The sequence below is a fragment of the Symphalangus syndactylus genome, chromosome 2, assembly GCF_028878055.3.
Source record: "Symphalangus syndactylus isolate Jambi chromosome 2, NHGRI_mSymSyn1-v2.1_pri, whole genome shotgun sequence".
Taxonomy (NCBI): domain Eukaryota; kingdom Metazoa; phylum Chordata; class Mammalia; order Primates; family Hylobatidae; genus Symphalangus; species Symphalangus syndactylus.
Window position 1 is genome coordinate 111,202,330 of NC_072424.2, and position 14,511 is coordinate 111,216,840.

The 14,511-nt window shown below is 32.9% G+C and overlaps 1 protein-coding gene across 9 annotated transcripts in view; it reads left to right on the forward strand.

Annotated features, from left to right (window-relative positions):
* Positions 1-14,511, forward strand: part of EYA4 (EYA transcriptional coactivator and phosphatase 4) — a 288,680-nt gene that overhangs the window by 207,362 nt on the left and 66,807 nt on the right. For 3 of the 9 annotated variants that reach the window (XM_055264419.2, XM_055264439.2, XM_055264429.2), the window contains exons 4-6: positions 359-483; positions 1,859-1,927; positions 10,286-10,378. In XM_055264419.2, the coding sequence (XP_055120394.1) occupies positions 359-483; positions 1,859-1,927; positions 10,286-10,378 (287 nt within the window). The remainder of the gene's footprint in view (positions 1-358; positions 484-1,858; positions 1,928-10,285; positions 10,379-14,511) is intronic. The other 6 variants (XM_055264448.2, XM_055264456.2, XM_055264465.2 and 3 more) reach the window with 2 other exon arrangements.

Genomic DNA, 14,511 nt, shown 5'->3' on the forward strand with positions numbered 1-14,511 from the left:
AACAGTCATAGGATGATTTTTTGTTATTTTTATATGTTAGTAATAACATAATATGTTTATTTTTATGTTAGTAATAACATGTTTTCCATATTATGTTATAATATGTTATAATAACATGTTATGTTATTACAAACAGGTTATGAGGCTTAACTTACTAGGGAAGCTTTTCTTATTTATTTATGCGTTTGTTTGTATGTTTGTTTCTAATGAACTGGCATGTTCATCTGGTTGACTAAGTCTTAGATACTGGTTTTAATTATTACTGTGAGATCATCTGGTCAGTAGAATAATATTTGTAATCTATTAAAAAATAACTGCTGCAATTTCAACTTTTCTCTGCTGCTTACTGCTTTACCAGGTCTATGGAAATGCAGGACCTAGCAAGTCCTCATACTCTTGTTGGAGGTGGTGATACTCCAGGTAGCTCCAAACTGGAAAAATCTAATCTAAGCAGCACATCAGTTACTACAAATGGGACAGGAGGTAAGCGTACTACCCTGAAGATACCCAGAATCATATTTCAATGTTTGCTTTAATTTTACTTCTTAGGGATCTGCTAATAAATAAATATCTTATTATCAATAACACAAATCAGCATTATATCCAAGGTATATATAATTAATATTGATTGTTTTGATGATTTTCTTGAAATTTTTGCTCCTCCTATGTAGCTGGGAACATTCACAGAGAATAGATAGCATTGAGAAACATTTCAAGGGCCTTGAGCAAGGCTTTCTTTTTGTATTTGCCTTGTAAATATTCCACAAACTTTAGAAATGGAGGTCAAAGGAGTTCCACCCTGGTATTAGCAAAAATGTCTGTATGTGTGTGTGTACACACTTACTACTTTTTGGTTTTATTTTGAATTATAAAGAAAGGTTACCTCAACATTTTTCTTAAAAATGTTTTTTCTTAAAAGTGCTCTTTTAAAAAAACACATGGTTTTGGAAATACAAAAATACTCATATCTGCTGCATTTTCTTTTCAAAGAGAGTAACACCTAACATTTATTTAAAAAGGAATTGCATTTTTTTCAGATAATTTCTCATTCTATTAGCCCATAATTATGCCACAGCATATGACAACAATAATAGCTATTACTTCAGATATTCTGCTTTATTATTTTTATAAAATGTATTCAACTTGTCAGAAAATATGGTCCAATTTTTATCAGAATGTGTATTTATAGAGAGATTATGTACACACTTATATATAGACTGTATTTTAAATTATTCACAATTTGAAATTTTGTAGATCCATCTAGCCAATACATTTAGAATTATATGAATTTAATTTAGATGTTAGCATTTGCCACATCATATTTTCTTTTAAATTTTAAATAAATATCTGTGAAATTGATACACCTCTTCCCATTTATTTTAGAATAACGATGCAATCTAAAATCTTCTTTGTAAGGTTGTGTGCACTGCAACTTACCTGTATTTAATAATGTTTTACACCAATTTCCTTGTAGATTAACATTTTCCTTGTTTATGATGTTTATTTGTCTCTAAACATGCATCTATAATTTCAGCTAATTAATTATGCAATTGCATATGTATAGAATATTTAGTGATGAAAACTAGAGTAAGGTACATTTAAACCTTAAATTGGGTACAAATAAGGAAATTTAAAAACTCAAGCACTCTAGAACCAGACTGGTGAAGTTCACTAATCATCATATGCGTATATTTGACTGAACTAAAACAGACCTTCTGATAAACTAAAATGTTGAAGTCATACAGTGCAGTTATAAATTTGGCTAAAAGGTCAGAAACCAGTGCAAAGCATTGAAGATTATTCATATCCACTCAGCAGGCATTCAGACAATGAACTTTTATACTGTTCCTGTTCTCAGGGGACAACATGACTGTTTTAAACACAGCAGACTGGTTGCTGAGTTGCAACACCCCCTCTTCTGCAACAAGTATGAGAGATGCTGGTACACTGCATGTGTTTGGGTGTGTGGATTTGCCTCTCTGAGTGCTGTCTGTTGCTGTGTCTATGTTTGCATCTCTTTTCTGTGTGCAGTACTTAAAAAGGAAAAATGAACATGCCTTTTAGTTGTTTATTGACAGCAGTTGGTTATGATTTCTTATCAATTTGTATTCTTAGATTTTTTTAGGTCGGTAGTCTTCTTTTCTTAAATTTTTCATAATTTCACCTAAATGATGCATGTATTGGTTTTCTAACTGTTTATCAGTTTATTACATGATTAATTTTGCCCAACAACTGCCATGTCAAACAGCAGTTGAAGCAGAGTGGCCATGCATGCAAACTTAATCACCTTCATAAACCCATAGACTTTCATAATTTAAATTAAATTCTTAATTAAGGAAAGATATTTGCTACTCTACAGACTTTGAGAAATATTCCAAAGTATATAAGGTAACATTAATAATCAATATCCCCTCACCTTAAAAATTATCAGTGATAAAAGCTATACATTTAAAACTAGAAATTAATACTGGCTTTTAAAGTTTTTCGAACTATGGGTATTAACTACATTCATACACACACACATATAAACAAACTTTCTCCTAAATCAAATTCTAATATGCTAAAAAAAATCAATTAGAACAAAGCCATCACATTTTTGTGGCACCACCCAGTTGTAGAATCAAAAAGGAGCTCATGCCTATTGGAAATGTGCATCACAAACAAGCAGTGAGAATAGGCATAGTTTGCCTGGACCTTGCTCTATCTCTGATGAAATTAGAATATATGATCAGTGGAGAAAAAGTACTTCAATATGCTCATTATTTGTATTAGTGTAGTTTTAGTTTTAATGTTTTTCAATTTTATACTTAAATATACTTTTCATACTTAAAATTATGTTGCTAGAATTTAGGTACTCTTAATTCTATAGCAGGGTCTTTTTCTCTAAAGGGCCAGATAGTAAGTATTTTTGGCTTTGTAGGCCACATGTCTGTGTTTCAGCTGCTCAGCTCTGCCATCATAGTGCAAAAGCAACATAGAAAATATGTAAATGAATAAGCATGGCTATCGTCCAATAAAACTTTGTGGGCCCTAAAATTTAAATTTCATGTAATTTTCATGTATCATGAAATATTGTAATTTTGACAACATTTTAAACATTTAATATGTAAAAAAATGTTCTTAGCTTACTGGCTGTGGTCTGTTCTCAAATAGTGTTTAACACAAGCAACATTATAATAGTGAATATGTGCAATAAATAGTAATTTGCCTCTGATCTCAACCAGAAACATTTTTCTAAGTGGTAAGCATCAAGCTTTCCTGGTTCTTAATGTCAGTGTTAAAACTCGTGAGTCCATGGGAGAAGAACAAGGAGTTATGTCGTCAGGGCCACCGTGGATCTGGATCTTAGCACTACACTTACTGGCTGTGTCACCTTGAACAAGTTACTTAAGCTCTCTGAGCTTCAATTCCTTTCTATGAAAGGATGATAATAATACTTCTTGGCAAGACTTTTGTCTTAGATAATGTATATAAATTGCTTAACAATAAATATCAGTATATCTTCCTTTCTTTAATTAGTAATGCAATAATAGGCAACAGCTTTTTAAGGAAAATGAAAATATGCATTGGACTCTCCATTTGGTCAGATAAATTTATTTGCATTTAGAAATGTGTAAACTGGGCTAAAGAAAGCAAACTTTTGGTAACAAAATATTAGGTAAACTTTGATTATTAATAATGTAGTCCTGGTAGCATATTATATGAAACTTTTAATGAATTTCAATGATTCTTTTTTTTTTGGAATGGAGTCTCACTCCGTCGCCTAGGCTGGAGTGCAGTGGCGTGATCTTGGCTCACTGCAAGCTCCACCTCCCAGGTTCACGCCATTCTCCTGCCTCAGCCTCCCAAGTAGCTGGGACTAGAGGCACTCGCCACGATGCCCAGCTAATTTTTTGTATTTTTAGTAGAGATGGGGTTTCACTGTGTTAGCCAGGGCGGTCTTGATCTCCTGACCTTGTGATCTGCCCACCTCAGCCTCCCGAAGTGCTGGGATTACAGGCGTGAGCCACCATGCCCGGCCGAATTTCAATGACTTTTTATGGTGGGTGTTGGTGACACAGATTAAGCATTTGTTGCATGATCTCTTCTATTAAGAATAAACTATTTTATTTTCAATTCTTGGTTTTTATTGTTGGAATTGTATCACTTCATAAAATTATAACAAAACAAAAGGCAAAAGAAAAGAACTAATTTAATAGCTTTTCAAGATTATTCCAATAACTCGAGATGTTCAAAAAGATTATTTATTTATTTGTTTAAGACGGAGTCTCACTCTGTCTACCAGACTGGAGTGCAGTGGCGCCATCTCGGCTCACCGCAACTTCAACCTCCCAGGTTCAAGTGATTCTCCTGCCTCAGTCTCCTGAGTAGCTGGGACTACAGACACACGCCACGATGCCCACCAGGCTAATTTTTGTACTTTACTTAGTAGAGGCTGGGTTTCATCACGTTGGCCAGGCTGATCCTGAACTCCTGACCTCAGGTGATCTGACTAACTAGGCCTCCCAAAGTGTCGGGATTACAGGCATGGCCACTACACCCAGCCTAATTTTTTTAATTGATGTAAGTAGATAGTATCACCTTTAGATTTTATCCTACTACATTGGTGCTCTTTAAGTATGTTGCAATATTCTTGAAAGTAATTTAAGGTGTTTCACTACCTTAATCCTAATTTTATAATTACATCTGCAGATTTATATGGAACATAGATTTTCCTTTGAAATTGTTAGCACTTGTAAAATTATTAAAGGATAAAATATAGAGATAGCATAAATGCAAGCATACCTTAGCAAATAAAGCAGAGGTCAGGCCTTGTGGGCTGTCTGCCCTCTGTTGTCGCTATTTAGCTCTGCTATTGTTGCACAAAAGCAGCCATATATGATACCTACACAAATTGACGTGATTGTATTTAAATAACTTGACTTATGAACACTGAAATTTGAATTTCATTAAAATGTTCATGTCACAAAATATTCTTCTTTTGATATTTTTCAGCCATTTAAAAAGGTAAAAACCATTCTTAGCTTAAAACCATACAGAAACAGGCCACGGGTCAGATTTGGCCCAACTCTTGATATAGATCTATATGCATATATGTAAGTTATGTTGTACATATAAGAATGCATGCCAATTATATGAACATTTACTTCCAGATATAGGTAATTCCAGATTCTAATTTGCTTAATGGTGTCAGGATTCATGATGAACTATACTTTATATACAAAAATACTTAGATCTATTGGGAGGGCTAGGGCAGTATCTAAAGGAGTAAATTTTCACTTTCTCACTTAATTGAAATGTATCAAGTTCCTATTATATGCCAAGTTCTATGCCAGGAAATGGGAACCCAGTGACCTAAAGAACACAATACCAGCCATCCAGGAACCAAAAGTCTAGCAGAGGGAAGCAGACATGAAAATAATGAATGCCATAATGTGTTCAAGGTGGATGAACAGTAGAAGGAGGGAATATTTGATTCTACATGGAGATTAAGAAACAACTTCAAAGAAAAGGTCTGGGGGAATAGAAATCAGACATTCTGATCAGCTTTATTGTTTTTTTCTATATTTGAAATGATATAGAAAAGAATCTTCTAGAATTTTTACTGTAAAGACAATTGACTCACATATAATGAATTAGTATTTGTGCAGTAGAGCTACATACTGCTGTGGGTCGGCTCTTTGTAGATTTTTTTTTTAGAATAAAAGTCATAAATGGCTTCATCAAATTATTTTAGGTAGTTAGAAATGAAAGACACTTGGTAATCATAGGTTTTTGAATGAATATATTGATCCAAACAAGCATAAATCATAGGCTATACTGATTATTAAAACCAGTAGGCAATACTTTTACTGCTTCCCTGCAGTGTTATAAATTGTAACTTTCCTGATCTAACTCTTTCTGAAATTCTTTGTAGAAACTAAGCTGTCAAAAGCCTCTATATGTGATTTTTGCGGTTCAGAAAGAAGTGTATGTGGAATTACATATATGTAGTTTTTTAAATGGACACCTTAAACTGGTGCATACACACCTTAATCTATGTTTAAACTACACTGATTTAGGAAGATGAAATGTAAGTGTAAATTATATGGGCTGCCTTTTGAGGATGAAGCCTGAATTGCAACATATGAATATGAACTTTGAGTTATGATAATAAAACAGACTTTCTCTAAAAGTAATTAATCAATGTTAATGTTATACTTAAATTCTAAAGACAATTTAAGGGGACAAGAGTAAGACTGCTTTAAAAATAAGTGTATGGCAGTAGAGATGAAGGTTGGGATGTGAAGACAGGAAATCTGTGATTTAGTAGCCATTACTGATACCTGACAATAATTACGTATGACCTTGATTTAGTCTATAGATAAGAATTATTTTTAAAGCTAAAAAAATGGAAAAGCCAATCATGTATGTTTATTTATTTTTACTATTTGGCTCTATCAAAAACATCCAAATTGCAAGTAGCTAACTAGTGGGGAGGGGGTCCTGACAGTACAAGGATTTCTTAACAGTTCTGGACAAAGTGCTATAGAAAGTAATTTTATGCCACTTTTAGCAAAATGAGCTCTGACTCACTTACTTTGAAGATACAGAATAATAATCCCACAAAACTCTTCAACCTAGGATATTAAAATATCATTGTTTCTTTTGAAATCAAAACATTTGGTGTGTAAGCTTGCATTTGGTTGAGAAATACGGTGCTTGTCTTCTATAGAAGGATTTTGCTTCCATTTTATTGCGTGTAATGATTTTGGATGCTGCCCTGAAAATAAATTAAAAGCCCCATTTAAACTTCATGTTAATTTAAGAAAGACAAAATATAGCTTAAAATACATTTGAACAGTCAAGGAATAGGCACTGGTAATTATTTGTAATAAGGATTTTTACAAGTTAATAGTAATAAGACTAGATTTGTCTTACTAATGAACATTTTTCCAATAGTGTGTTGCATATATTTAATGAAAGTTTCCTGCCACTAGAAAAGTATATAGTAGATGTAATTTAAAGTGCAGAAACAAAAGCAAGATAAAAAAGAATACATTTCAAATACATTTGTAGCTTCAGTGAAAATAACGTAAGTTTTCCAAGCTTTATCTATAATTATTATATAATGTTTACTTTATACTAGTTAACTGTTATATAAATATCAAGATAATACTTCTTCGTATTCTATCATGTCTTAATAAATCAGCTAATAATATAAGGAGTGTCTATTCACTTCTCTATTTGAGCTTTCTACTGCTGAAAAAATAGTTGTTTCTTATTACCTAATATTACTGCTTTTTATTTAGAAAAATCAAACCAAAATAACTTTGGGACTTAGAGGTCAAGAGGTGCTTGTTGATGCTCACTTAATGTGAATGCGGTTTATTTTCTGTGACAGAATAAATGTTTTATTTCTACTTTTCCATTTTGTTCTACCCTTACTTGCATAGGAAAAACAGTTCTACATTAACAGGCACCACTTTTCCTCAAATGTTAGCATCCATTTTGTTGAATTATTACTTTAAAATTCAGGCATTTTAGTAAAGCTAACACATTTTGCTTTTTACTCCTCTCTTCATATACTTTCCCAGGGATGCCTTTTCTCAGTAAAATGAACCTCCTTTGTCTATCTTTGACTAAAGGCAAACCTTTAAAATTTTGATGAGAGATGTTTCCAGTATAATGAATTAGACCAAAAACTCACTCTCTCCCTCCTCTTCTTTCTCCTTTTGACCTCCTGAAACTTTCAAATTAAGAGATTATAATCAAAACCAATACTAAGCTTTTGAAATTCGGTCTCAAAGTTGAAATTCAAAGTAACAAAACTAATCTTCATGTCTGGCTTCTGAAAGACTATTTTCGTTAGACACAGCTCACATTCTGCCACCTCCATTTACAAGTAAAACCTATATTACAATTAGTATAATAAAGCTACTTTTGCAAATATTGTTCATAGATATAGATATGCATAAATAGGAATTTAGCTGCAAGTAGAAGTCAGAAGCTCTGATAAACTGTTTCTTAGTTTTGCTGAAGGCTTTGGGCCATGACTTTTTGTCATAAATGTTAGAAGTCAATTGTAAACATTGCATGAGATGGAGTAGTCTTTATACCCATCTAGATTATACTCTGCATTATCTTCATACAGACAAAAGGAATTCTTGATTAGCTAGTGCTGCCTGAGAGGCAGTATGGTTTAGAGTTTGGATTCTGAACATGCACCACTTGGTTTCAAATTCTAGCTCTTACAAGCTTTGTGACCGGGGAAGTTATTTAACCTTTTTATGCCTCAGTTTCCTTATCTGAAAAATGAAGATGATGATATTATCTACTGACTGTTGAGAGGAGTAAATCAGTTAGTAGGTGTAAAGGACAAGAGCAGTGTCTGGAATGTATCAAGTTCATTTTAAGGGTGTGCTGTTACTGTTACCTAATTTCAAATTTGCTACTTCTTCTTGTCTTTTAAAATATCCCATGAGGAAGAAATGGGAAACATGCTTTAGTATCCTATTCCAGTATTTTGCAGTTTTTATTTTCAATGAAGTATTTTTAATTATTCTATCTAGGAGATAACTGCATTCTCATCATGCTTTGGGCCTTTGAGAAGGGGCACTGTCATGATGAGCATAAGCTATTTTCATACCTGAAGGCAGCCTGATATGGTAGAAAGATCCTGAATATTAGAGCTAAAAATCTGAGTTCAAATCTTAGCTCTACCATCTCCTGCACTGGAACTTATGCAGGCTCTTCAGCCCCCAGAACTTCAGTTTCCTTGTCTATAAAATGGCTATAGTGATTTGTATCAATTAGAGTTGTTTTAAGGATTAGCTAAATGTACATCATCTAGCATGTAGCAAGCTCTCAATAAGTATTAGTTTTATAGTAGTAAATATAAAGGTGACAAAATGATTTTGTAATGATAGGTTTAGTTATCGATAAGGTATAACCATAATAGGGATTACTGTGCAAATTACTACTGAAAAGTAATAACCACCAATTCATTATTTATCATTATATAAATAATTAGACTACTCTTCAGATCGTTGTTGCTCTTGAAAGATAAGTCAAACTTGAGTTTGCTTTTTTGCTAAGAAAAGTAATGCAAGTTTCTTTACTTTCTGTTTCCAGCATTTACATTTCTCCTCTGAATCTTCCAACTGACCATGTCATTAATAAGTAATGGATACTAAATTAACACAGAGCTCACTGAGGGGCTGGTTAATTCTGTTCCTGTGGAAAAGAGCATAATCATTACCGCATGGTTTTCTATCAATTAATTTCTTTTCTAACAGAATAACATTACTGACTTGTGTGATTGGTGGGTACCCTATGACTGACTGCTCTTTTTTGCCCTTTGGCTAGTCTTCAGCTTTCTTCTTTATAATTTTCTGCTTGCTTCTGAGTTATTTAACTGTATCGTTCATTTCATTTATGACCCGGAAACACAAGAGGTGTTAAGTAGAAAATAGCTTAGTTTATTTCCTTGCTACTATGATATATGTAGTAAAGCTTTGCCAACAAAGGGGAAAATATGGTGTGACCAAATGGGTAAAACTTTATTATCACCCCCCATCATCTAATAATGATAATACTGTGTACTAGGCCACTTTGTTACCAAGCAAAGATTTTGTCAAAATATACACCACTACCACGTAGAAATAACATATTAAAAGAGTTTTCAAAAGGTGTACTTGCTGCTGTAGAAGTCATCTCTTTTTCTATGCTTATCTCTATAACATATTAAAAATTGTTATACCATTAAAATAAGTCCAACACCTTATAGCTCGTGAGTCTTTTTTAGAGCTTCATTGAGTGCTTCATTTTTCATTCATTGTGTGAATGAGCCCATGGTTTCTGTACTTTTATATGTCTCCATTGTATTATTATGCAAACTTAAAAAATATCTTCCTGGGAAAAATAAAATATAAGCTAGTAAATTTCTTTGGTATAAGTTTGATTAAATGTGCTGAAGACTGATGATGATTCCTTTTTTTCCTATTGACTATATGAGAGTGTGTTTAGGTGAATTAAAAATGCAAATACATGTACTGCTGTTTCACTTTTTAAGGCTGACTGCCTTTAAAAGCTGGATTTGAGAGAACTAGCTTGGCCAGAGGATTTTAGATTAAATCCTCTAAATGCATGCCCGTTTAGAAGCTAAATTAACAAACTCTCTTCATCAACTTCTCAGGTTTTCTCTTGCATGCCCATGGTAGCTAGAAATATCACTAGTAGAACGGACAGAGTCTTTGACATAAATTTAGAAGTAAAACTCACATGTACTTATTCTTCTACGTAGTGTCTCTTCTTGCAGTCAAAACAGAGCCCTTGAACAGCAGTGAAACCACAACCACGACTGGAGATGGAGCGCTTGACACTTTTACTGGGTCAGGTAAAGCCTTTAGCTCGTGTGTCCTTACGTACACATGGGGGTGCATCCACATCCTCCTCCTTGGGAATAAGCAGCATAAGCATCCAAGCTCTTAGAACTTTGATCCTTATAAAGTTAGAAACAAATTCTTATTTTTTTGAGAACTAATAGTCATAGCAGTATGCATTGTTATAAATTATATTTAAAATAATTTTGCTTGATATTTTAGTTGACAGCAAAAGTCCCATGACTTTCTTATTACAGATAAGTAAACTTCCTTCAAAATTATTTTATACAATGTTTAATTAATTTAATAATTAAGTTGTAGTAGCTGACCTTGCTTCTTCAACTTACCCATTTGAATTACATAAAAACTGCCTTCTGTTTAACATTCGAGATGTAAAACTATCCATTTGATTCCTTCTAAATAACCTTGTTTCCTCTCTGGGTTTAAAAAACTCCTCCTGTGTAAGCAGCTGAGTGACAAGTATTAAAGGTTAATGGGCTGCAGGAGAGCACATGCTGGTTGCATTAGAACCCAGCCTCTGAGAGCACTCATATGCTTCAAAGAGAACAATAGCATGTCTTTAAACATCAATCCCTTTAAAATATAAATACCTGATAACTCCCAGCTGGGCACAAAGGGCATGAATTAAGTTGACTTAATTAAATTTTTTTTAAGTTACAATATTTCTTTGGCTTATTGTCTGGTGAAAGGATTTTTCTAACCTGAGAAGGAATGGGTACATCAGAAAGAAGAACATTAAACCTAGGAAAGTATTTGTGGTAATTGAATCTCAGTTCTGTTATTCTACTTTAATACATTTTACATTTATCCATATTCTCATTTTATAAGGATTTTTTTGTCAGTATGTTTTATGTAAAAATAGTTGAGATATGTCTTAGAGTATTATGTCATTATAGCAGATATTTGATTTTTACAGATGATCCAATTTCACTAGTTCACACCGATTAGAAGCAGTTGCCATATATTTACATAAATATTAGTACTCCAAGAAAGAAATAATAGTACATAAACTTTGCATAGAGACTCATATGTGCTAATCCACATCTTTTCTAGCAGTTTACCTGCCTAACAGGAGATAGTTACCAGTTCAGTATTCTGTATTGCACACTTACCATAGCTTTTGTAAACGTTCTGCAAAATAAATCTATATGAACAAATTGCTAAGGAAAGGAATGGAGTTATTATTGCTGTCCTACTTCAGTAGTATACTACAAGTTAATTGAAAACTGAATGACAAAACTATAAAGTGTTAGCTCCAGAAGGAATTTCAGAGCTCTCTGATCCGTTTTGTAGACAAGAAAATTTAAAAGTGGTTAAGGCCATACAGTCAACGCCTCACAGCTGGTCAGTGGTCTAAATGAATCTAAAACCATGTCCTTATGATCAGTCCCTGGGTCCTTTCTGTAATACCCCATCAGAAAATAGATGGAAAAAGAAATAGGCATGAACAATCATCCTGTCTGAAATTCACTCATATTATCTTTGTAGATATTTTCCCAATTTTTTAAAGAAGTACCTAGGGACGTGCTGTCCAATAAGGTAGCCACCAGTCATATGTGGTTATTAAAATTTGATAAAATTAAAAATTTTGTTTTTTATTTTCATTTTCACAGCAATAATGTAGTAAGTATATTTATTAATCAATTTTGAAAATCATCAAGTACGACTAGAGGCGTTAAGTTCTCAATATTTTCAGCAACCAAAATTTAACTGAATTTTCGATTTTAAACACATTTCAAGTGTTTAACAGCTGCATGTGGTTAGCAGCTACCATACTGGACAGCACAGATACAGAACATTTCCAACACTGTGGAAAGTTTTGTTCCACAGCAGTGATCCAGGGCAGGGATTATCAACATCAGCACTGTTAAAGACTTGGGCTAATTCTTTAGTGTGGGAAAGCTGTCCTCTGCCCTGTAAGATGTTTGGCTGCATCTATCCCAGAATGCCAGCAGCACTCCCTCAGATGCTTCTTTACTAGAGAAGCAACCAAAGATGTCTTACTAAAGACAACCAGAAATGTGTCCAGACTGTTTAAGTGTCCCCTGGCAGGCAAAATTCTCACCCCCACCCACTTCTCATCCCATTGAGAGTCACCAATCTAAGATGGCATGATAATAAGAATGAAACCTTAAAATTGCTTTGACACCATCAGAGAAACTGACAATAGACATTAAACATGTATTTAAATTACTTTTCAGGGCATTTTGAAAATAAGCAGTTTTGCTTACTGTTGTATGCAGAAATGATGGAATGTAATGAATGTTTTGGGTAATGTTTATGATTAATCAAATGACAGTGGGGAATAAAACGAAGTTATTTCAAGTTTGTACAAGGTCTTCCAGAAATCATTCTGGAAATGAGGCTGCCCTTTGTGGGAGCAGTCTTTACTTTGATATGCATAATTTCCACTCACTTTAGTCCAATTTTGTTGTTCTTTTCAGTTATCTGCAAATTTCTGAATTAGAACAAAACGTATATATTTTAGTAAAGAAACATAAACTTTCCTACGTGAACATCGTAGTTTTCTGAGCCAAAGGTTTTGTGTTCTATTTAGAAAATGAACATATAGATGTTAATAGAAAATTGTAAAGGTTAGTTGAGCCTTTATAGTGTTGTGACTACATTGTTCTAATGATGTTTAGATTTATCATTAGAAGAAACATCCTATATATTCGGAATTGAGTTCATGTATATGGGTTTTTTCTGAAATGTGTAATTTTGGTCTATGTCTTATTTATTAAAGGTTACTATAATGAATATTTATCTTCATTATTCAGTGTCTCTTTGGAAAAGCCTTCTATTTCACAATATTGATAATAACTGATTAATATAGCCCAAGTCTTGAGTGTACCAAGGAGAAATTCTGTAAAGAAGAGAGGAAAGAATATTTAATCAAGCCTCATTTAACTGTATTTCTGTTAGAGTATTTGGTATTGTGAATCGATAAATTAGAATGAATATCTTTGGAATAACGCTATTATTATGAAGTGTTCCTTTAATGCCCATTGTGTAGTAGAACAAAGAGTCTGTTTTCATTAAGTTGATTTGAAAATTTAAAACGTTGTTTTAATAAATATGTAGAAAATTAATAGTTTATTGGTCAATTTATTTTCAATGATACGTATCAAATTCAGTTAAGTTTTGGTTGCTGAAAATATTTAGGAGTAACACCTTTAGTCAAATTTGATGATTTTCAAAATTGACTGATAATATTCTTAAAAATATACTTACTGCATTATTGCTATGAAAATGAAAATATTCTTTCCATATTCAGAGCTTATAGGCAAAGTAACATTTTAAACACATTAAATTCTGCATGTTTGTGAAGCAGATCACAAGGGTACTTGTGATATATATAGAAATATATCATGTTTCATAAAATAGTTAGCAACCTAAGCCTATTTGTCACTTTTACAATTCTAAAAGTTTAGCTCCAGAATTATTATGAACAACTCAGAAAGGACATAGTACTTTGAAGTATAACTATGATTGATTAGACTAAACTAATTCCAGCACTGCATTGTGTACTACTTTAATCTTTTTGAAAAGTGAATGAACAGCAGATGGCCTAATAAAGACACTCTGTGTGCTCGCTCAGTGTGGATTGGCTCTAAGGGAACTGGCTCACACTTTAGAGTCCATATATTTGCAAAACATCTGTCTTGGTCAAGGCAGATAGTTAAAGGAAAGAGAAACTTCCAAGCTTTTGGATATATTCCAGTTTGGGGCTCCATGTTTGGATGAACTGTTAATAGGAACTCACTTTCACCTTTAAGTTCTTCTCAGAAAAGTATTATCTCTAATAGTTCAAAGTATATTTGTAAATATAATTGCTACTGCATTTTGATTATGTTTTAAAGAAATCACCTCTGCTTTCTTGAATTATTACTGGAATATTTTAGACTGCATTTTTTAATTGTTCATCTGATGGGTAAAATGAGAGGAAATAGAATAAAATAGTATTTTACCATTAGAAAATGAAGTTTGGAACATCACACTCTTCTTATTTTGTATTGTATTTCAATTAGAACAGATATGGAGGAAGAGCAATATGTATATATTGCCATCGTATTTGGTATTTTAAAATGTAAAGTTTGCAAATTTTAAAAATTTACTTTTATAT